Here is a 21,174-nt window from a genome sequence, read left to right on the forward strand (position 1 = left end):
ATTGAATGCACAGAATGTTGATTTATTGTGAAAATGGCATTTATTATTTATCACTACAAGGCTACATCTTATTATTATTTTTACAATAACCTAAATGAAAGATTAATATAACTAAAATAATTACAAAATCACCACGTTATTCAAATTCAGTCACACTCGTCAGATGCTCCTCATCGGTCTGGACACAATGGAATTAAATAAAAAAAACACAAATTTGTTTTTAAATTATGGCACTTTTTAATCGAGCGAGCAATTAAAATAAAATTTCAAATTAATCCCAGACCATTAAATTCCACATATTTACTCATATAGGTAACATAATTTAGTATTTTGCTTACTTATAGCACCTTATATTAAATCACTTTAACAAAAAGTCTTTGGTTGATTTCACATTCACGTTAGCTAGAATAAAAAATAGGTTGTTTATATCACTACCGGTCTGTTTTGGTACTGAACTAACATGACCAAGGCTCTTGTTTATTTTTATTAAAAGAACGCATTAAATTTGCACATTTAACATTTTTAACTTTTCATTATATACAAAGCGTCTTTGCAGACTTTTCAATAAAACAAACAAAACGTAACAATCTCATTATTTCTTCTAAACGCAACATTGTGGAAGATTAATTAAAATGGGTGTATCAGCAGTTAAAAACATAAAGAGCCGCTTTCCTTACGTACTTATCATAATCTCAACGACTTAATCAAGTCTACAAGACGTATTTATCGGCTTATGAATATTTTATTACTCGGAACGCATTAGAACAAACACAACTAAACAAATTCGATAAATTGTAGCCGTCATATGAAGGTATCAAAAATATGTTTTCCAGAAAATAAAGCTTCTCGAGCTGCCAGTCGTCTCGTCAATCGGAAAACACTTTTGTATTAAAAACGAACTGATATGTGACACTATATTAATTGTCCAATGCCTTGGCATGATCATGGTACAAGATCTAATGTAGAAAGTCGTAAAAAATGACCCGAACGTAATAAAAGTGTGGTACTTAACTAATTAGAATAGGTAACTATTGTTGCATCTTCGTCTGAAGACCGCTATAGTGTAGTAGCTACTGCATTAATTAAGATTGTTCCTCACAATTCACTTCAGCAATTTATTTACATATTTACAACCCCGGCTGACTTCGGTATTTTGCTAGTCGCCTGGGTGTTCGGGACACGACCGGTTTACTTCAAACCACTGATCTATGCACCTGCAAAAAAACGTTTAGTTTTCGGCGATTTGGGCGCGAAACTGACATCTTATGGTATATACAGAGGCAAGGAAGACGAGCTATTACATCTCCTTGGCTTAATTCTTCTAGGCATATCACACACTCTCCTTTATCGTCAGTCAAAATGTCTTCTGCAAGGCAAAATTATTTACACGATTATCTCAAACACTGGGCGTTTTTACCGTTGTAGGAAAGCCGTGGTTTAGTGAGGCACATGACTAGGTGACATTCAATGTCATCAGGAATAACAAACTTGCTGCAAACTGGGCATTTGATCCCTGGAACAAAGAAAACAAATTAGCACACGTCACAATATTCATCTTCTATTTTAAGAAGCCAACTTTCAACTTTAAAGCCGTTTCCTCCCGATCAGTGGCAAAGAAATTCCTAGTCAATTTTTAATCAGCGTGGGAATGGCGTGTTATGTACTTTGAATCAAAAATCAATGCCAACATACCGTTTATTTCAATTAGCCTTTTCATTTGATCAATGTGAAAACTGCAATTTTATACTCGATTTCTTGCTAAAAGATTGATATAAATGAGTGTTGGATATGAAAAAGTTTCAAAGTTAAGAAACCCTAAACTGTGAGTGTTGGCCAAAATCGATAGCTTGTGTTGTTCAACACTTCAAATTAAAATCCGATAAAAGAGTTTTTGGTTTTTGTTTTTTATTACTTAATGACTGCATCACACGGTAAAAGGGTTTTCGGTTAGGATGGCTTTAATATCGCTTCGGTTTTTCACAAAACAGTTTCAAACGTAGTTTTAATTACAAAGATAACAAACAGTTACAATAACAGCGATACTCAATTGGAGAGAAAAAGTCGATATTAATACCATTAGTATCATTATGGGACTGAATGCATAATTGATTAGCATTTTTTACAAACCTTGACATCGGCATTCGACATTACCTGAAGTATCAGTTTACCTCAACGTACGTCACAAAGTGTGTACATATTTTCTTAGTTTGTTGACAATAAGTTCCTAGACTGCATCACTACAAGACCAATAATATTAATTAAAGTAATAACATTTATTTCTTCACGTATAATACTTAAAGTCAGTCATTATTTGACTATTTTTCACATGTTTAAACAGTTTAATTTCACATTCCTGCTTCCCAGGAATTTCTACAATCATTTATTGTAATAAGATGTAAGATATTGGCAACTCAAATGAAAAAACCACAACACTTTTTTCGTACACCTGCACCTTTCGCAAAAAAAAATAGAAAAAAATACCAAAAATAAATAAAATAAAATAAAAATAAAGTAAATTAATTCGGTAATTTTTAACGAAAATATTTGTCTTGATATGTAATGCTCCTGATGTCAATTCGCTCATATTTAGACCGGTCGGCATATCGCTTTTCAATGTAATAGTAAACTTGTATATTTATAAACACTATACATAATGTTTATAGATATTTTATCAAATTAACTACAGAGGTGAAATGTAATATGCCATCACTTTGTATATTATTATGTCATGTCTCATGATAGCTATGTTATAGAAGACAAGAACAGTTTTATTTGAAATAAATTAAAACAAAATAAATGTACATATAGCTTAACGAATTGATAGAAATATCACTTATCTTATAAGTAATGACGTACGAGAAAATATTAGAAATATGTCAAATGTAACGGCATATTATTCTTTTGAATACCATGAGTATTCCTTAGATTTTTATATTTGTAAAACACTATATTTTATATAATTTTTTTTAAGCAAATAAACAAACTTTGACAAGAAAGTAAAAACACTTTGCTTTAGTAAAGACACATGCAGTAGTTTTGAAGTATAATACAGTTGAGCTTACAGAAAATTATGTATGACTTCTTTTTTAAGGACATAAAAATTGCTAAAATCAAGTGACTAGTGTATTACTGGTGGTATTCGTTCATTGTCAGGATCGTAGTTTTACATAAATCACCTTGTGTAGTAATTAATGTCTTTTACAACCGAATTCTTCAAAAATATTGAATTAATCCCATTTTCTGGGTGAAATTTGGAATTTTATATAATTAATAATAGACTAGTAATTAAAAATGAAGTTCCTAGTTTATTGATAGCAAACTAAAAAGCAAAAAATAAATTGGTCAGTAGAGTTTTCTAAACTAGATGGCGCTTAAAAAGTTAATAAACTGTTAAAAGTTTATGCAAATAAACATGGACTTAATCAGTGCAATCCTGTGGTGTGTAATCTTTATTTTTCAAGATGTCGTAAAAACAAAAATATTTGTTAGTTAAAAGTTACAATTATTTTCGAGATATCAAAGGATATTGTAATTTTCATTTATTTTTGAATTACATTCTGTGTGATTCTTTTCATGAGCAGACTAAAATATAATGCTTTTAACACGAGAAACCCATTTTTGTTAAACTTAATTGTTTTTACGTACGACAAACAAAATACAATGTCTTACTAGACCTTTTCTATTAAACTATGGATATTGAAATAAAAAATTGTTGCATTTAAATACTTGTTCTGACCTGACCGTCTTGTGGACACGCCGGAAATTCGGAATTTAATTATCATTTTTTCTTTAATAAAATGTTTTTCATATTACAATGATACAATTTTATTTGAATAGTTCTTTGCTTCTTTACATCTGTCAGCTTTATTTCACTTTTGTAAGATAAAACGCCAAGTATATTTCAAATTAAACAGCAGAAATAGAAGAAAGGGTAAAAATACGAATGATCTACAAGAATCATTCTAAATGTGACAAAAGAGAATGACATCCGCAACGTTAAAGATAAATCAATGTGATTAGAATCTGCACTGCGATGTTATTATAACCGGAACATAAAAGCTAAAAATAATAGAAAAGATAAAAAATTACAGCCACAATTTGTGCCTTAGCACAACCGGCTTTCCACATTTAACATTTACGTGTTGTAGAAATATTCTCAGAGAATAAAGTGTCAAATGTGACCATAAAATAAGCGAAACTTTGAGGTAACATCATGCGTTAGGGGCACGCTGTCACGGGGGTAGAAATACATTGCAAAGTTTCACCACAACTTTACAACAATTTCATAACATTTATCCAGTATGTGTGGGTCGATAGTAAACCGCGATATAACAAAATATGAAAAAAAAATATACCGACACCGGAGTTGGGCCAATACTGCCCAATACTACCCGGCCGGAAAAATTGCAAAACTAATGGATGGGGTTGAAAATATCAATAATTACCGTAAACAACTCGATGGAATCGATTGTTGGTGTCAGGTTCTTCGTCAGGGACGCACGATCCGATCACAATACCCATAGCAAGCCGGAGACGAAATGTCAAAGGTCGTTCCCGGAACCCAGCATCAGGACGAAATGGATACGAGTTCCGGCATCGCGGCCCGGAATTGAAATAATTTCGTTGATTTTTCTTAATTGTGAACACGTTGATTGCCCGAGGAATATTTTAGATATCTCAGCTCGGTAATAGTCACGGTGTGGTAATTGAGTTTTGTGGCTGCCTTTGGCGATGGTGTCAGGCGCATACACGACGCCCGACTATCGTCCGAATATTTTCTAATTGCACGGCAGGAGCAGAGACGAATTCGCTCACATTTACAATATACAAATGATTATTTTCCGATTATCATTAGCTACATTTTGTCAGGATAACATGCGCAAATGGATCGACTGTTCTTTCGTTGGGTATATCAAAGATCGTCATAGCGACACTATTTCATTACAGCATTATTGGGTTTTATGGATCGCTACGATTCCATCGACTTGACGACTGCAAATCTATCACTTATGCATCACAATTTCTGCAAAAAATATCCAAAAAAATCCAGATTTTGAAATTCGCTAAGGAAGCAACAAGAAAGTTCAAAATCAAGTTATGTTTATTACTTTAGTATTACTGAATAGACTTTTGTCCATTTTTTAAACCGTTTACGCAAGCCACAGAAGTTGTATTGGTTGATTCTGCTTTGAAATAATTTAATTTTTTGGCGAAAACACGTTTTATTTAAAAATTTATTACACAAGAACGAATAGAATCGTTTAAAAATAAGACTTCCACTACTTTAAACTATTTAAATCTTTAAATACTTTAAACATTTAAAGGTCAATGATTGACTTTTTCCATCGCTGGGACACCCTGTATCTGTGAGTTAACAAGTTATTTTATTTATGTTTTTTGACACTAATTTATAGGGATATTTCAAATTAATATAAAGTCTATAAGGCAAAGCTATTTCTTGCATTTCAGCATTTATTTATTATTATGAAAATTTTTCATTTAAATAAAAAGAACCGAAACAACAGCAGTCAATAAGTCAATACAACAGAATTTTAAAAAAACAAGGAATAATCAAATCAATCAGTATTTCCAAATAAAGCAATTTATAAACACACATAGGTACTCAAATATTATAATAATACATTATAAATAAATTAATCGTAACATTCTGATTATTTATTTGTAAAAAAATGCAAAAAAATTCTGCTATGTTTAATAGCAAAATGAACAAAAACGGATAAAAGTGCGTAAATAAACCTTTCATTTTACGATTTTTTGCATTTATTCTTTATTATTGCGTTATTATTTTATTCGTCTGGTCTTTATCCTAACTTAAAAAAAAATCTATATGTAGGTTATCAATAGGAGTGCAAGCTCCGATGCCCCCAAGATTCCGACGCCTATGAATGCATGTAGAAAAGGTGCAACTTGTACATGATACAATAAAATGTGGATTACGATACAGCATTTAACCTCAGATCTAAAATCCTGCAATTATTTCGATACGAGAAATAAGAAAAGTTGCACAATTGTCCGTCCAAATGGAAAGTTTTCAATGATGTTTATTTGTTTTTTATGATTTGAAAATAAGTATAGTTGTTACAGCAATCAGACATTTTTTTAATACTTTATAAGAAAATTAAAATCAAGAAAAGCAAATTCAGACTGAAACTAAAAAAATTATAATAAATCACAGAATAAGTAATTTTCAAATCATCCAGACCAACATAATAAGGGCAATTAATTAATCCCTTTTTTTTAATTTTTACTTTAGTACATTGCTTGCGAATAGAACTAGAGATACGAGTAAAACTGTTTTGATTAGTGTAAAAAAAGTTGAACGCATTTGTATTTTCCAAAGCATTTTCTGACTCAATCTACCGGAAAACCCCTACGAATAACATACGATTTTTTAATTAGAATCAACTATCGATGTTAGCAGTGTGGAAAAATTAGTAAAAAAAAATCACTAGCTCCTGGTCTAATATTTTTTTATTTTATAAGTTGTCGTTTTTTTAGCCGTACTATGTTTAGTTTTACCTTTTAATATTTTTTTTGTAGAAAAGTACTTACATTGGACCAAAAAAAAATGTAAGTGCGATTTTGTTAATGTTATTTTTTTATTAACCACGTGTTAGTTAATAAACGCTGAAAATAAATATTACTGAATTATCTTTATCAATATTTGTTTCGAAATATTACACCAAATAGGAAAAATTACGTATTTAATCCTTTTGTTCAAAACAATAATAAATGCTTCACGTTCCGCATTTTTCTTACTTTTCATTGACAAGATCCTTAAGTTTAGATACATCGCTAATACGGGAAATACGATGTAATCTAATCTGTTGTTACCTGCGGAGTAAATTAATTAAAAATAAACCTGCCATCATGTGATAATTCTCCTGCGAGCATTAGAATCTATTCTTTGTGCAAGGGCAAGGTGACATTTGAAAATAAATTGCGGCGTTCTTCATGTCCTACCCACGGTTTTAGTTACAATATTTATAATTTGCCTCCTCAACGTACCGTATTATTCTATGATATTGATGAGGTATAGATTCAAGGATAACACAGATGGAAAAACAATCCTAGACGTGACGAAAAACATTTCTAAGGCTTCTCATCATATCCTAAATTCCTCCTTGCGGTTACTAATTGGTCAGAAACGCTGTTATTTGAAGCACTTCAATTCAAGTAGAAAAGCTTTTCGAATTTTATCGAATGATGGTGTTTTTCCATATTTACAATTCGAATATTTGTTTAAAATATCAGTCTTGTTCATTGTAATTGAAAGCTCTTTCACGGCACCTTAAAAGCAATCTCAAGGTAAATAAGGGGCACAAATTAATAACTTTTTAATAAAAATTCAACCAGGAAGTAACACAACACGAATAAATGTAAAGTTGCTTTAATTTTGATTGGGTGCCAAACACTAAAAAAGTGGTAGAACAGTTTTAAAAATACAGTGCGATATTGCTAAATCATTAAGTAATAAAAACGCAATTTAACAGGCAATCTCAACTATTTCAAAATTGTATAAATCCTGTCAAATCGTTTGAAATATGCTAAACAAGAGATTCAATAAAGCAATACTTGGGAGTTTAAGCAAGATAACCTTGCCAAATTTATTGTTGTTTTATTATTAACAAATAAAAGTAAAAGCAGTCAACAATTTGTACTTAACCGACCGTTTAAAATCCACATTTATCAGGAAATTGTTCAGAAAATTCCATTCAAATAAATTCATGGATTCATCTAGAAAAAATTTAATATAAAATATTCCAAAAATAATCAAAATTGTTCGATATTTTTCCATCGTCATCCGAATTATACATACAATTTTTTATCTACATTTATGCGCACACACATTTTTGAAGATTACGAATTTAGTTTGTTATCTTTCGCTGCACATTATTCATCACATTTCGTAGATTAAACGTACAACAAATCCTTACGACCTGACGCAGACGTTTCTCATAAGCAATGGAAAAATTACGGTGGTAGGTGCTAATTAACATAATTAGTATTTATGAAAAACATGCCTCAAATTGAATTCATTGTATTAAATTTTCTAAAAATATACCTTTGTCCTTGTATGTCACCGAGGATATATTCGGCTGTGGCGAAGAAATATTTTGGCCCATTGTGATGCACTCTTGAACAATAAATGTTAACACTCGACTGATTCTAAAATTTAAACACGCATGGCTTTACCGGCGCTTATTATTTTTTAACAACAACAACTTAAACAACCTACTCGTTACTGCTTATCACAACAACTAAAGTACTACACTGTGCACACAAAAAACAAAACAATATCGCTAGTTCTAAAGATAGCAGCTTGGAGTAGGTCCGAACTGTGAAAGAGAGAGGGCAAAAATGTAAATCATATTGTTTAACAAAACGTTACTACGTTTGATAAAAAGTGATGAGTCTGGAGATTGTTGTAAATACATCCATAAAAATTAATGAAATCGCTCCGAGATATGATACAGCGACCTCTAACACTAGATACTTCGCAAATACTTGTTAACGTGTTCTTAATATGAACAGATGACACTTTTTTTAAATTATCGACTTGAACCTTGGAATTTACTTTTTAAATATTATTTGATCTGATTTAGTTACTTTTCTCAGTTACATGGGAAATTTACCATAATATAATCTTTAAATTTATAAGATTATAAATATGATTGTGAAAAATCTTTGAACCAGTTGCCAACAGTTGTTTATTCTTCTCACTAATATGAAGGTGTCCAAAACCGAATTAATTGAAATGTAACACGATTTAATTTATTTCTGCAGCCCACATTTGTATAAGAAAAACAAAAAATGAACGTCTTATTAATAAAGTGGTTCTCCTCCAGTGAAATGAGTAGAAATTTTCACTTCCCAGAAATGTCATTGTATTTTTAAATGTATTCAATTGTTTCGTTATTACGAAGGGCACTTCTATTAAAATTTCAAGGTTGTTGCAACTTTCCGTCTGCTCTTATCACAGGTGGTAACAGCAACCTTTTTCACATAAAAATACTTATGTTGTTGGCCGACGTCTAGTCATTACCATCGCAAACCGATAATTTCAATTAATATTATTACAATATTGAATTCAAATTTCAATTTAACCCCGCTGTCTATATTTAGTTAGATAAGTAATCAGTTATTGTACAAACAAGGGTATCTGAATTACTAGAGATGAGATTCCAAGGCTTCCACCAAGCGATTATTAATTTGATAAAAACAATTTAATAATAATTACGTAAAAATATGAAAATCTACAGAAAATTGGAAATGTGAAATCAACAACTTATTATGACTGTGTTCGTTATCAAACACAATTACCATTTTTATTTTATGGAAAGCAAGTCGACTTGCAATTACTCACCGAATAATACAAATTTAAATAAAACTAGATACAACAAATAATAAACACGAAAGTTCACCAGTTTCTCATTTGCATTTATGAAGTAAATAGTAATTAAAAAAACAAATAAATTAACTGTTGTTTGAAAAATACTTTTAACTCCGGATTCCACAACAATGAATTTATATGAATTTGTAATCCTTGGTGTAAGTTTTTATAAACTTGAAAATCATCTCAAGTCAAATTTATCACAAAAAAGTAACTGTTTAAAAGAGAATCTGGACTACAATTAGAATTTCTGATAAATTAAGGGCGAATTTCATAGAAATTTTTAAGGATTTGTCACAAGCACTAAATCTGGTGGCATTTCTATTAAAACACTATCACTTTTCATGTTTTTTTTTCTGGTGTGAATAAGTCTTTTGGCTCTAAAGTCACAGAAACATCTGAAAAAGGCAACATCACCAAAGAAAATAATGTGTTAAGTTAGGACCATCGAAAAAAACATTTTGTTTTTGTAACTGTACAGAAAATGTAGGATCGGGAATTTGTACTTCCGCTTTTCCATCATGAAAGCAATTTTCCCTTGAACAATCCTTTTTATAGACCATAAAATTTCCTTTAATAACGTTAGTTACAGTTTACATCTAATGCTTAAAGTCATTGATTCTACCTTAATGGGAATGAAGGAAATGACTGGAAAAATCTAAAAATTAATCTTGAAACCAGCTCATTCAAAAATAAAGCAGAACTGATGAACTCATCTATATATTTTTTTAATTCAACTTTAACACAGATACAAAATTATTGTAAAGTATTCCTATTTTTTAAAGAGAAAAATATCTAATTTTTGAAAATTTTTAATCAAGTTCGTATGGGAATGTGTATTCTTGGTGGCATTTTACATGCACAGGCCTCGTAAAATTATGTAAAACACCCTGTATTTACTACACTGAGATAGTGACTGAGGCCTCACAACACATTTGTTGGATTACTGTCTACTGTTGAAAAAAAAATTACATAAACAGTAAATATTATTTTTTTATAAAACTAATAACTAATGAGGAAACCACATGTGCAAAATTTGAGACAAGATATCATTATCGCCAACCTTGAGCAATGAAAATTTATAAAATAGTTTGCTGTTTATAAACAATTTCGCATAACAAAAATGACAATGCAATTTTTCAAAACACCTTTCAAAACCCCCAAATGTTTACCCCACTTTTCCATCTTGTGATACAAACTTCTATGCCATTCAAATGAAATTCAAAGAATTTTATTAAACACACTTCGCAATCTCATTCGGTATTAATAAAATTTTCCACCGGGCATAGGCCTGTTTACTTTCTTTTCCTTGCAAAACATCCGAAAAGTTGTGAAATAATTTATGCTCCTACTCAGTGTTCTCGAACGAGCTATGATAGGATCTCTGATGGTAATCGGCCCCGGGCCCCACTTACCATTCAGCGACCAAATATGCGAGGGTAGCGAATGTGCAGCGTAGACGCGCCCCAGGGCGATGCTGGAGGCGGCGGAAGCCAGGGCCCCCGCCGTGTCCTCGGCCGAGCTGCTGTCGGTCTCGGGGCTGGCCCCCGTGGAGACGTCGAAGCTGGCCCCCGTCGCCGGAATGGCAATGGTCTCGTGACTAGTGTGCAAGTCGGGGACGCTGGACAGGGAGCGGGCCCGCTGCCGGTCGCTGGACATGTCCATCCCCAACGACCTCATGAAGCGGAACCCCGGGGCCGTCACCACCTCCGAACTGCTGCTCGTGGAGAAGGCCCGCGTGCGGGGGCTCTGCGCCCCGTTCGCTGTACTCGGTTTAGCACCCATTGTGGTATTGTTCCAGTCACCACACTATTTACATGTTTACGGGACGAAACACTCCGTACTCGTCATAAATTTCTCGCAAAAAAATCACCTGATTTGACGAATGACATCGCCTTTGTTTATGCGAAGAGGGACGCGGGGGCTGACACTCACTCTCCAGGATTTAAACCGACAGCAGGATAAACACCACACGCATTGGCAATGGCCAATACGAATTTTTTAGTCTCAATTTCATGGTATTTTGCACTTACAGTTTGACAAGAACGAAATACACACAATTATCAACAGATGTCAGATGATAAATGACGGCCGACTGGGCACGAAACCGCACGGAAAAACACGACCATCAATTTGGCCCTTTAGATTTACAAAAATTTTACAAAACCGATCAATAATTATCCCACAATTAGTCAGTAATCAACCCAAATCAGTACAAAAAACTTAAAAAAAAAATAAAAGTGGTGCAACCCACCGAACACCTCTACAACCCCGGTTGCCTACGTTACATTCAAATTACAATAATTTATTGCAATTTTCAAAAAAGCGGTATTTTTGCCAAAATTTGGTGTAGAATATAGAGGGGCACCCGAAATTGGCCAAGTTTGTCTCGATCCGCAAGCGCAATTTTGTAATCAATAGACCTAGAAACATGCGCAAGATATTTCTGTTGTAAAAATGTAAGTGTAATAATTTTCCAATATTTATTTTATCTAAAATTATAATAATAACACGTGTGAGTGAAATCGGCGTCTAAATATGCATAAAAGCAATTAATCGGGCGTTTCGTTCGAAATGGAGGAGTCCAGCGATGCGCACGGTTATTCCAAATTGGGAAAATCTCGTCGGCGGAATGATTTCCACAATAGTAACACGTTTTCAAATATATCACCCCCCATAGATTCGTACAATGCGGTCTATTTGTCGTTTGTCCTCGGTGGTGCTGGTTTTCTGCTCCCTTACAATAGGTAGATCAGTGAACCCTGACCTTTACCCACACGGATAATATTTGCCTTTGCAGTTTCATAATGGCAATGGATTATTTCAAAGTCAGGTATCCCGACACTCCTGTTGTTTTCGACATGTCTTTGGTGTACATCGCTGTTGCTTTTTTGACCGTTCTGGGCAATAATTTGCTGGTCGAGACTTTCACCCTCAATTCCAGAATCAATTTCGGTAGAGTTTTGCCAAGTTTAACGATTTTCCCCAAAGGATTGTTTCAGGATATATCATGTCTTTTATCACTTTGATATTTGTTGTTGTTTGCGAAGTGTGGTGGGAAGCTTTCGGCACTGCCACTTCTTACGGTGTTAACTTGGCAGCTGTGGCGGTTGTGGCAGTCGGCTGCACAGGTATTTTACCCAGTTTTAAGCCCAGTTACCAACTTGCAATTTCCAGTACAACAGTCAAGTTTTTACGGATATACAAGTATGCTGCCAGCGAGATACACCCAAGCTGTGATGGTAGGTGAAAGTAAGTCGGTCAAAAATTGGAAGCTCCTCCGCCAAAGTCAAATTTCAGGCGCTTCTGGGGTCTTTACGTCATCAGTGCGGGTCCTTACCAGATTTTTGATACCAGAAATCCGGGGAAGTACAATATACTTTTTCACCGTGTCAGTTTCAGCTGTAGCTACATGCTTCGCCATGTACCACCTTATCAGAAGAACTGATTTTATACAATTCTACATAGCTTTATGCGAGAGGGCTAAGACTAGGATCACGCTTGAGCCGAGCGAAGACGCAGGACTGGTAATTTATCAGTTGTTGTGTTATTTTTGTGAAATTGGCGCTTCCAGATCGAGACCAATGACGCCCAGTATGGGGTTTTGAAGATCCAGAACAGCCCCCCGCCGGGGAACACCCTCAGTTTTGCCAACCCGGCTTACGAGCCGTCGGCTCCCGTCCCTGTGCCCACGTACAAAGTGGAAGATGTGGTGATTAGAGGTAGGCAAAGTGTGAGTACAGCTGGAGGACTCAGCGGCATGAAAAGTAAAAATCGCACGAAAGGCTTCAAAGTGGACTCAGATTTATTTTTTAGGGGGTTTACTGGCGCGGTGGGAAATCACGAAAGCGATCCATCCGTACATGATATCGATTTGCTTGGTTTATTTCGCCACTCTGTGTCTGTACCCTGGGATAGCTTCGGAAATTATCAGTTGTCGGTTGGGTTCGTGGATGCCCATTCTGATGATGGCGTTGTTCAATGGGGCCGATTTGTTCGGGAAAATGTTGGCGTCTTCGTCCAGATACTGGACTGGTGGTAGATTGGTTCGCTGTTCGGTCGCTCGACTCATAATGATTCCTTTAATGATCATGTGTGTGGCTCCGAGGGCAAATCCGATTTTTTCGGCTGAGGTGACTGCCTTCACCTTTGCGTTGATTTTGGGTTTCAGTAATGGGATCTTGGGGAGCGTTCCCATGATTCAGGCGCCGAGTAAAGTGGACGATCGCTATAGGGAACTCACTGGTATTATCTCCTGGTCTGATTATCACCTCTTGAAAATTAATTTTCAGGCAATATGATGACTTTGTTGTATAATTTTGGACTAACTACAGGATCTTTAATGGCGTATTTTTTGGAATCGATGTTGAACCCTATGGACAACCATCCGTGCAGCCTCAATCATCTCCACATGAAGATGACGGAGTCTCCCGTCAATATTAGCTTTACGACTGGTACCATCCGCAGTACTTCGGTTACAATCATTACTCTGGCATCTACTTTATCAACTGGTGCTGACAACTCCACAGATTTTAGTCGATAAATTATAGGAACGAATGTATCTATTCTGGCTTTGTTAGACATTACCATTATTAAAAACATTAATAAAAAATCATATCGATGGTTTCATTTTATTTCACTTTTCCACCTTAAATAAAGTATTTTAGCATTGGCTGGTTTTTAGATGAATCCTTCGTAATAGTTTTTTTTTCTGAAATACATTGGCATTAGCTAATTTTTGAGCAAATCATACTTTCGCATGACTGGCTTTTAGGCAAAGCATGGTGTAATTTTCCAAATTATTGCAGAAAACAAAGCCTATCAAAAAAGATTTCCACTGCAAAACAATAATGGACCGACAATCACTTCTTTATACTTTAATGAATTCCTTAATTTCCAAAAAAATGGCATCAATTTGTTTTTAGACAATAATTTTTTCCAAATTTTTGCTGAAAACGAAAAGGCCTTCGAGCCTAAAAATAGTGAACCGACCCCACTTCTTAGGGCACCAACAATTACCGATACTTCCCTTTGCATGAATACTCCAAATTATTGATCAAACAATTTCGTGATAAGTATTATAGTTGTTTCGAAAAATGTCTCACAAAACCTACGATTCCGAATGGAAAAAAGTCCAACAATTACTCGCAGAAACGCTTCAGAGCGAAGCTGTGCAAGTGGACAGACGAGAACAGCGCCAATTACTGGCCACTCTCTACGTGAGATACATTTTAGTATCAAACGTCCTTTCGGAATGCGTTGATCAAATGGTACAGCCCCAAAAACGCAGACTGATCCGAAAACTCCTGGAAGCAACACTTGGAAGAATCCTCGAGCTGAAATACGACCTCGTGGAAGCCGATCTAAGCGAGTGGACGCACTGTGGCGACGTTCTCGAACAACTAAAACTAACACCTGAACAAAGTGAATTGAAAGTCCCTTCTTGTTTCCGAAACGAGCGCCGAAAAGAACTAGAGTATCAAAAAAACTTAATAGAGAGCGTTTTGGGCAAGTTGGGTTTCCTTGATAAGTTAGAAATCAAACCCCCGATGAGTGAACAACAAGCCATTTTAATAATACAAGTGCACGAGAGGGCGAGACAGGGCCGGCTCAGGGCACAGTTCATGCGAGAAATCAGGAACATGAAAGAGAAGACTAAGCCAGTGGTGGGTGAAGGGGGTGACGAAGACGAACAAAGGGGAGGGATTAGCTTACCGGCAGCTTTGCGCATTCAGAAAATATGGAGAGGGTATGTGGCCCGCAGGGCCACTCGACGAAGAAAACTCCAAGAAATGTTGCTGATTGGGATGATACCACCACCAAAAACTCAGAGTGCTGAAGTACTCAAGGACTTAGAAATTAAAGCGTACCGACGATCTTTACAGGAAAAAAGGCAGTTGGAATATGAAAATGACGTGAAGAAATGTAGGGAACACATGGAGAAGTACCAAAGAGGGGTGGTTTTGGAGCAGTTGAGTGACCAAGTGAGGGGTTGGTTGCACGAATATAAGGCACAAACTGGGAAAATACCAGAGTACACGGGATCTGAGAGAGCTGCTTCGAGATTATTGTTTAGCAGACAAGGTTTTACTTTGATTATGTTCACTGTTTGATTATTATTACAATGATTGTAGGTACGGATAGTGAAATGAGCAAATCCACCCAAATCTCGTCCAAAGACTCGAAAACTAAAAAAGACAAGGCGCCAAAACAGAAAGAAGCCAAGCAAGAAGGCGAAGAAGGAGAGGAAGTCAGTACTAAAGCAATGGTTTCGGTGTTTGTGCCCGAACTGAATGCTCGCAAAGAGGAATACGATGAGATTTGGAAGAATAAAGACGAGTCGGGAAATCCCAAACAGTTCCACTACATGGATATAATAGAACACGAACAAATGACCAGTATGGAAAATGAGCTAAGGAAAGTGGTGGATGAAATGATGAAAGGGGAGTTATTATTGTTGCAGGTAATGTCTATTTTATTGAAACACAAATAATTGTTTTATCATGTTGGTAGGAAGCAATGGATAAAGATAGAGGGCATAAGGGGAAAAAGAAAAGTAGTAAAAAAACTAGAAAAGGCGGTAAGAAAGGAAAGAAGAAAAAGGAGAAGGACTTGACTCCTGACCGAACTACTGAGTCACTTTTTGAGGAATTGGTAGCAAACGGGATAATCAAGAAGTAAGCTAATAATAACAGTATTTATAATCAATAAAGAGTGGTCCAAGAAACTATCAACACTTCCATTAATCGAAAAAAATTAATCACTCTCTTACACGTTTTCAAATACAGTTCTCAGAATTTTACCTTGCAATATCTGCTCGCAAACACATTAACTGATGATAAAAGGTCTATTTCACTTAATGGGAGTTACTGGTTATTATGTTTTATTGTGTTAATATAGGTGTGTAGGTGTTTTGTGAAAAACAAAAACAAAGGTTTATTTATTATTTTATTTCTTTGAATGTATTGTCTGTTTCAATTAATTTCCGATTTTACAAAAGGTGTCCAGAGGTGTATTTAGACGACTTCAAAGGAGAGCGTTCTTACAGCTATCCAGTGGTGTACAACAAAGGGAGTGAACGCCCGATTGCTCTGGGAGACATGAGACAAATTGTGGCTGAATATTGCGTGATACCACTGCTTTCGCCCCAATTACACCAAACTACTCCCCACATAAAGTCGTTAATGATAGGTGGCCCCAAAGGAAGCGGCAAAGATATGCTAGTCCATGCGATTTGTAACGAAGCAGGAGCGGTTCTTTTTGACTTAACTCCGTCCAACATTGTGGGGAAATATCCCGGAAAGTCAGGATTGACGATGTTAATTCACTTGGTGGTCAAAGTGTCAAGACTGTTGCAACCATCGGTGATTTACATGGACTGTGCCGAACGACCTTTCGTGAAAAAAATCCCAAAAACGGACAAAACCGACCCCAAACGACTCAAAAAAGATTTACCAAAAATCGTAAAAAGTTCGTTTATGCCGAATTTTGGGAAAACTATTAACTCTGAGTAGATTTCAGTCCCGAAGATCGCGTAATGTTGATAGGAGTTTCAAACTGTCCGTGGGAGAGCGACCAGAAATTGCTCCAACAAGTGTACCAGAAATTTATTCTTGTTCCGAAGCCCGATTATAGCTCACGGTATTGCGTTTGGAGTTATCTTTTGAGCAAATATAGCGCCATAAGCTGGCAGTTTGACACCAGTGTTGTCAGTAAAATCTCCGATGGATTTACGATCGGTAATTAATTATTATTCAAAATTGGAGTTACTAATCTACTTGCAGGCTCAATTGTGAGTACTTTTGAGGAGGTCATGACAATAAAAAGAATGCTGCAACTGAGAGTACATCCGCTGAGTCCTTTGGAACTGGTCAATGTGTTGTGTAAAAAAATACCGATTTATAAGGAAGAAGAAGAAGCAATTGAGACTTGGTGGGCGAAAACACCACTCTGCCGAAGAAGAGCACGAGCTGTTGAGATTTTGCTGGAGGAAGAAGCCGAGCTTCAAGCTAAACAAGCGAGCACTAAAAACTAGTCGTTCATTCAATTAATTTGTCATAAGTTTTAACTTAAAAAAATAGAATAATTACAACAAATTATTGTATTTTTATTTAAAAAATTTCAGCTGGTGTCCTGTTTTTCTGAAAAAGCATTTACATCACACTAATGAAATATTAATTAGAACTTGTTTAAAAATACAGAGGAATTTTTGTTATTTTTTAATTGTTTGTACACCTAAATGGTAAACCAGTGTAGCTTGCTTTAAAAAACAACATGTAAAGTTTACGAATGTTTTTGTAAGATTTATGAAATATTTTCAACTTTATAATTAGATTTTTCTTCTAATTTTAATCTAATTATATTTTTTTGACAATTTTAAAAGAATACAAGATCAGCTGTCGCAAGAATGACGAAATTTATCTGAACTCACTTGTTCACTTATTGTGCACTAACAGATAAGCATATATTTAAATAAAATTTGGTAAACAAAAAGATATCGACATTACATAACACAAAAAAAGGTTTTTAGAGCTGATTTGCCTTTAGTCTAATTATTACATTCTGATTCGTGTTTTTTTTTTTAATAAAATTGCGAACAAACAAAAGTTAAAAAAAAAATGAAAATTGTACTTTATTCTAGATAAATGTGTCCCGTTTTAGTAAAAATCAATGACTTCAATACAACCTTTTCTCGCAGCGAAGGTCATCTCTACGTCACTAAAGTTAGTTGTCCCCTTTAAAAACAAAATAAACTTCAGGAAAATTTCTGTTGAATAAATATTCGGTTATGCATGAGTATTATAATGAAACAGTTACTTTTTTAAACACTCGATCACATATAAGATAAAATTAATGTAAATAAATTAAATTGGTCGCTAATGCGCCTTCCAGTTTTTGTCTGAATTTTTTTTATAAAACGATTTTAATAAAATTCCACTCAAAATTTCAAATACTCAAAGTTTTATACGCAACAATAAATTTTAAGAGTAGGTATTCAGAAGCACTGTTCGTAGTTTTTTGAACCAGATAATGGAGGGTCTTTTATTAGTTCTCGGGTATTTCCCAGAAGGAATTTTTCCAGCGGTACCTGTCTTGACAGTGCTGGTCAGCAATCGCCTCACCCTAATTAAATCTCAAAAATTTCCACTTTCAAAAAGTTAAACGTAGTTTTTTTTCAAAAACAAATAAATCGTTCTACTGTTGCAGTTCACTCACTTTGAAAAATTACTCAGTAAATTGATAAAACAAGAAATTCGTATTGCAATTATTTCTTGAAAAAAAGACTTGATGCCAGAAAAACTGGCTACACCTGTTACAATTTTACCAATTGCAGAATAATCTAAAATTGAGAGTAAAAACAAATTACTCAACTTTAGCTGCAAACTATCGATGTTTTATTTTTATTAGATTGTGCAGGTCACTCATACGATATTTTTTTAATATCTGTTATGGAAATCCAGATTCAAGTTCAATTTTGCTTTTAGACACTGACATTGCCTCGCTGACCTGGGTGATAATTTGACCGGACGAACGAATATTTGCACTGTTGTAATAAAGAATTATTTTTGCGTGATAGGTCTTACAGATTAATAAATGACAAATAAATTGTGTTACTACAACAATCGTTTCATCATATTTCTGCATGGATTTAGTTTTTTATCTATTCACAAATTAATTTACTTAAAAACAAACAAAAACAACCAAATTATCTATGAATCATATAAAAATAGATTTTTCATAATAACTTTAATAACCGATATCTATTTGTTGTTCGGATCTAGTGTGCCAAAAATAACGATTAAAAAAAATCGAATAAACAAGGTTAAAAAACTTTAAAATCTTTTAACAAAACACGCAATTACCAAACAAATGTTCGCCTGATTGCTAAAACGGCAATTTCATGTAAAAAAAACAACCACCACAATTATAATGAATGTTCACAGTAATGGATTGTCATGTTTTGATTAAAAAATACAATCATTCCACGAGTACATGCCCCTGAAAATTTTATTTTATGACTAGAATTTGATATTTTTATAAAATTTCAGATTTGTCAATAAAAGATGTATTTTAAATTTATTCATCTCAGCATATCTTATTTACCTATATCCTTGAACTTGAGTAGGTGTTGTACACTTGACTTGGTTATTTCAAATAGCTTCATCGGAAGCTATGTAATTATCTCATGATTTTCAAAGGTTTCTCCGACCCTGACAAAATTAATAACTCGATTTTGCGAATAAACAAAACCTGAAACGTGAACATTTCAGCAAGAATCCGGTCCTTAAAATTTGTTACGGCTACGGCCCTGTAATTGCCGAAATATCGGAAGAACTGACACAGTACCGATTTCAATAAGAACTTAACTTTCTGTTCTAGTTTTCGCAGGTGCAATGAACCGACTGTCATCGTGTGATGATCACGCCATTTCCATTATCGTTTGTAATTTGTTGTGATCTGCCATACAACAGATTAAAGCGATTTTGTGAATAATCGAAATCACGTTTTTGGTGATGCATTATTTTCGCGATACACTTATTCCGACCATTACCTATTTCTTCCAGGCGTTTATTACGTCGTTATCACTGCGTCGTTTTGTAAGCAAACGTAATTGATAAAAGCAAACGGTGTTAACTGTCACTTTAGATTAAAAATTAGCGATTAACTTACATTTCAAAAAACTCAACTGGCATTGGAAATTTACGACCACAGTTGCTGTATTTAAAAAAATGCGTATTTTTTTCAGTTAAAATCTCTAAACTGAAGTAAAACTTTGTTACATTCACAAATTTTCTTTGACATGCAATACATATCTAACCAAAAACACGTTCCCAAACCTTGAAAGAATTATGTACATGTGCACGGAAGCACCCAATTTTGTATACTTAAGAAATAAAAAATTGTTAATTAAATTTGAGACTATGCCATTTTTCAAAATTTGTAACCGAGTTCATCTCGGAATATGGTGTATACAGAATGTCCGTTTTTCGAGCTCCACCATGAGGATATCAGGGCAAAGTGCACATTTTTATGCTGAACAATTATCTGAAAAAAAAAATAGATATCCCATTTTTAGTTTCTGAATTATTGAAAAAAACGTAAAATTTTGTAATTTTCGATTTTATTTTTTAAACGAAACCAAAAGAACTACACATTTTTAAGTAAGACATTCTTAAGGCACTTTTTTATGAGAAATCTAAATGCCTTTTCCAAGGCATTCTTGATGTCAGAGTTACAACATTGAAATTTGTTTTTTTTATTCAAAAATTGACGACCTGTTCTTCATAATTGAATAATTAGCTTTCAGATCCTTCTTTACTGATCATCATATATTTGGGGGACGTTTCGGCATTAACCTGCCATCTTCAGTCCGTTCAATGTATGATAAGAAGAATAAATAAAGAAGAGTCTGAAAACTAATTATTCAATTAAAAAAAAACTATAAAACTTAATTATTTTTCATAACATTTATTACCTATTAAAGAACCACGCACCAACTTAATGGAAGGTGGAAGAAACATATGAACTGGTCCAAGAAATGATTAATTTAATTAAAATAAAATAATAAAGTATATTATACTAAAATTCTGTTAAGACATTCAATTAAACCAGAAAAAAGTACTTCTTTAAAGATCTAGGACTGAATGCAGATCCCGGAGTTAGTGCTTCAACCACATTTTTTTTAAAATTTGTTCAAAGAACAGAAACTTATTACGTATAAAACACGTAAAAAAACACAATTGTGCATATTTTTACAT

General features: G+C 34.1%; 3 protein-coding genes across 4 annotated transcripts; 2 read left to right on the forward strand and 1 right to left on the reverse strand.

Annotated features, from left to right (window-relative positions):
- Window positions 1-17: 17 nt before the first annotated feature.
- Window positions 18-11,511, reverse strand: LOC659211 (uncharacterized protein). 2 transcript variants are annotated; one of them, XM_015977626.2, is made up of 5 exons: window positions 10,831-11,511; window positions 8,087-8,158; window positions 1,418-1,513; window positions 1,261-1,366; window positions 18-1,214 (listed from the first exon to the last, which is right to left on the reverse strand). In XM_015977626.2, the coding sequence occupies exons 1-5, from the start codon at window positions 11,198-11,200 to the stop codon at window positions 1,157-1,159; spliced, it is 702 nt and encodes a 233-aa protein (XP_015833112.1). In that variant the 5' UTR covers window positions 11,201-11,511; the 3' UTR covers window positions 18-1,156. The 2 variants fall into 2 exon arrangements, with proteins under 2 accessions (XP_015833112.1, XP_970631.1); XM_965538.5 differs by lacking the exon at window positions 8,087-8,158 and having other exon boundaries at window positions 10,831-11,506.
- Window positions 11,512-11,828: 317 nt separating this feature from the next.
- Window positions 11,829-14,036, forward strand: Ent3 (Equilibrative nucleoside transporter 3). The gene is made up of 8 exons (XM_008202066.3): window positions 11,829-12,162; window positions 12,216-12,370; window positions 12,418-12,546; window positions 12,593-12,667; window positions 12,716-12,942; window positions 12,990-13,182; window positions 13,232-13,660; window positions 13,708-14,036. The coding sequence occupies exons 1-8, from the start codon at window positions 11,990-11,992 to the stop codon at window positions 13,956-13,958; spliced, it is 1,632 nt and encodes a 543-aa protein (XP_008200288.1). The 5' UTR covers window positions 11,829-11,989; the 3' UTR covers window positions 13,959-14,036.
- Window positions 14,037-14,524: 488 nt separating this feature from the next.
- LOC658978 (uncharacterized protein) lies at window positions 14,525-17,511 on the forward strand. Its single transcript, XM_008202065.3, has 6 exons — window positions 14,525-15,499; window positions 15,550-15,878; window positions 15,929-16,092; window positions 16,416-16,885; window positions 16,930-17,154; window positions 17,200-17,511. The coding sequence occupies exons 1-6, from the start codon at window positions 14,683-14,685 to the stop codon at window positions 17,448-17,450; spliced, it is 2,256 nt and encodes a 751-aa protein (XP_008200287.2). The 5' UTR covers window positions 14,525-14,682; the 3' UTR covers window positions 17,451-17,511.
- Window positions 17,512-21,174: the final 3,663 nt, after the last annotated feature.

Source organism: Tribolium castaneum, chromosome 1 (genome assembly GCF_031307605.1).
Source record: "Tribolium castaneum strain GA2 chromosome 1, icTriCast1.1, whole genome shotgun sequence".
Taxonomy (NCBI): domain Eukaryota; kingdom Metazoa; phylum Arthropoda; class Insecta; order Coleoptera; family Tenebrionidae; genus Tribolium; species Tribolium castaneum.

Bases quoted from the DNA above. Each gene is read 5' to 3' on its own strand.
- Ent3 (XM_008202066.3), top strand. From the start codon at position 11,990: ATGGAGGAGTCCAGCGATGCGCACGGTTATTCCAAATTGGGAAAATCT. The intron at 12,371-12,417 runs GTAGAGTTTTGC...GGATTGTTTCAG, and splicing joins CAATTCCAGAATCAATTTCG to GATATATCATGTCTTTTATC. The intron at 12,943-12,989 runs GTAATTTATCAG...TGGCGCTTCCAG, and splicing joins CGAGCGAAGACGCAGGACTG to ATCGAGACCAATGACGCCCA.
- LOC659211 (XM_015977626.2), bottom strand. From the start codon at position 11,200: ATGGGTGCTAAACCGAGTACAGCGAACGGGGCGCAGAGCCCCCGCACG. The intron at 8,159-10,830 runs GTAAGTGGGGCC...TTATTGTTCAAG, and splicing joins GCATATTTGGTCGCTGAATG to AGTGCATCACAATGGGCCAA. The intron at 1,215-1,260 runs GTCAGTTTCGCG...GTTTTTTTGCAG, and splicing joins CTCTGTATATACCATAAGAT to GTGCATAGATCAGTGGTTTG.
- LOC658978 (XM_008202065.3), top strand. From the start codon at position 14,683: ATGGTACAGCCCCAAAAACGCAGACTGATCCGAAAACTCCTGGAAGCA. The intron at 15,500-15,549 runs GTTTTACTTTGA...CAATGATTGTAG, and splicing joins ATTATTGTTTAGCAGACAAG to GTACGGATAGTGAAATGAGC. The intron at 15,879-15,928 runs GTAATGTCTATT...TCATGTTGGTAG, and splicing joins GGGAGTTATTATTGTTGCAG to GAAGCAATGGATAAAGATAG.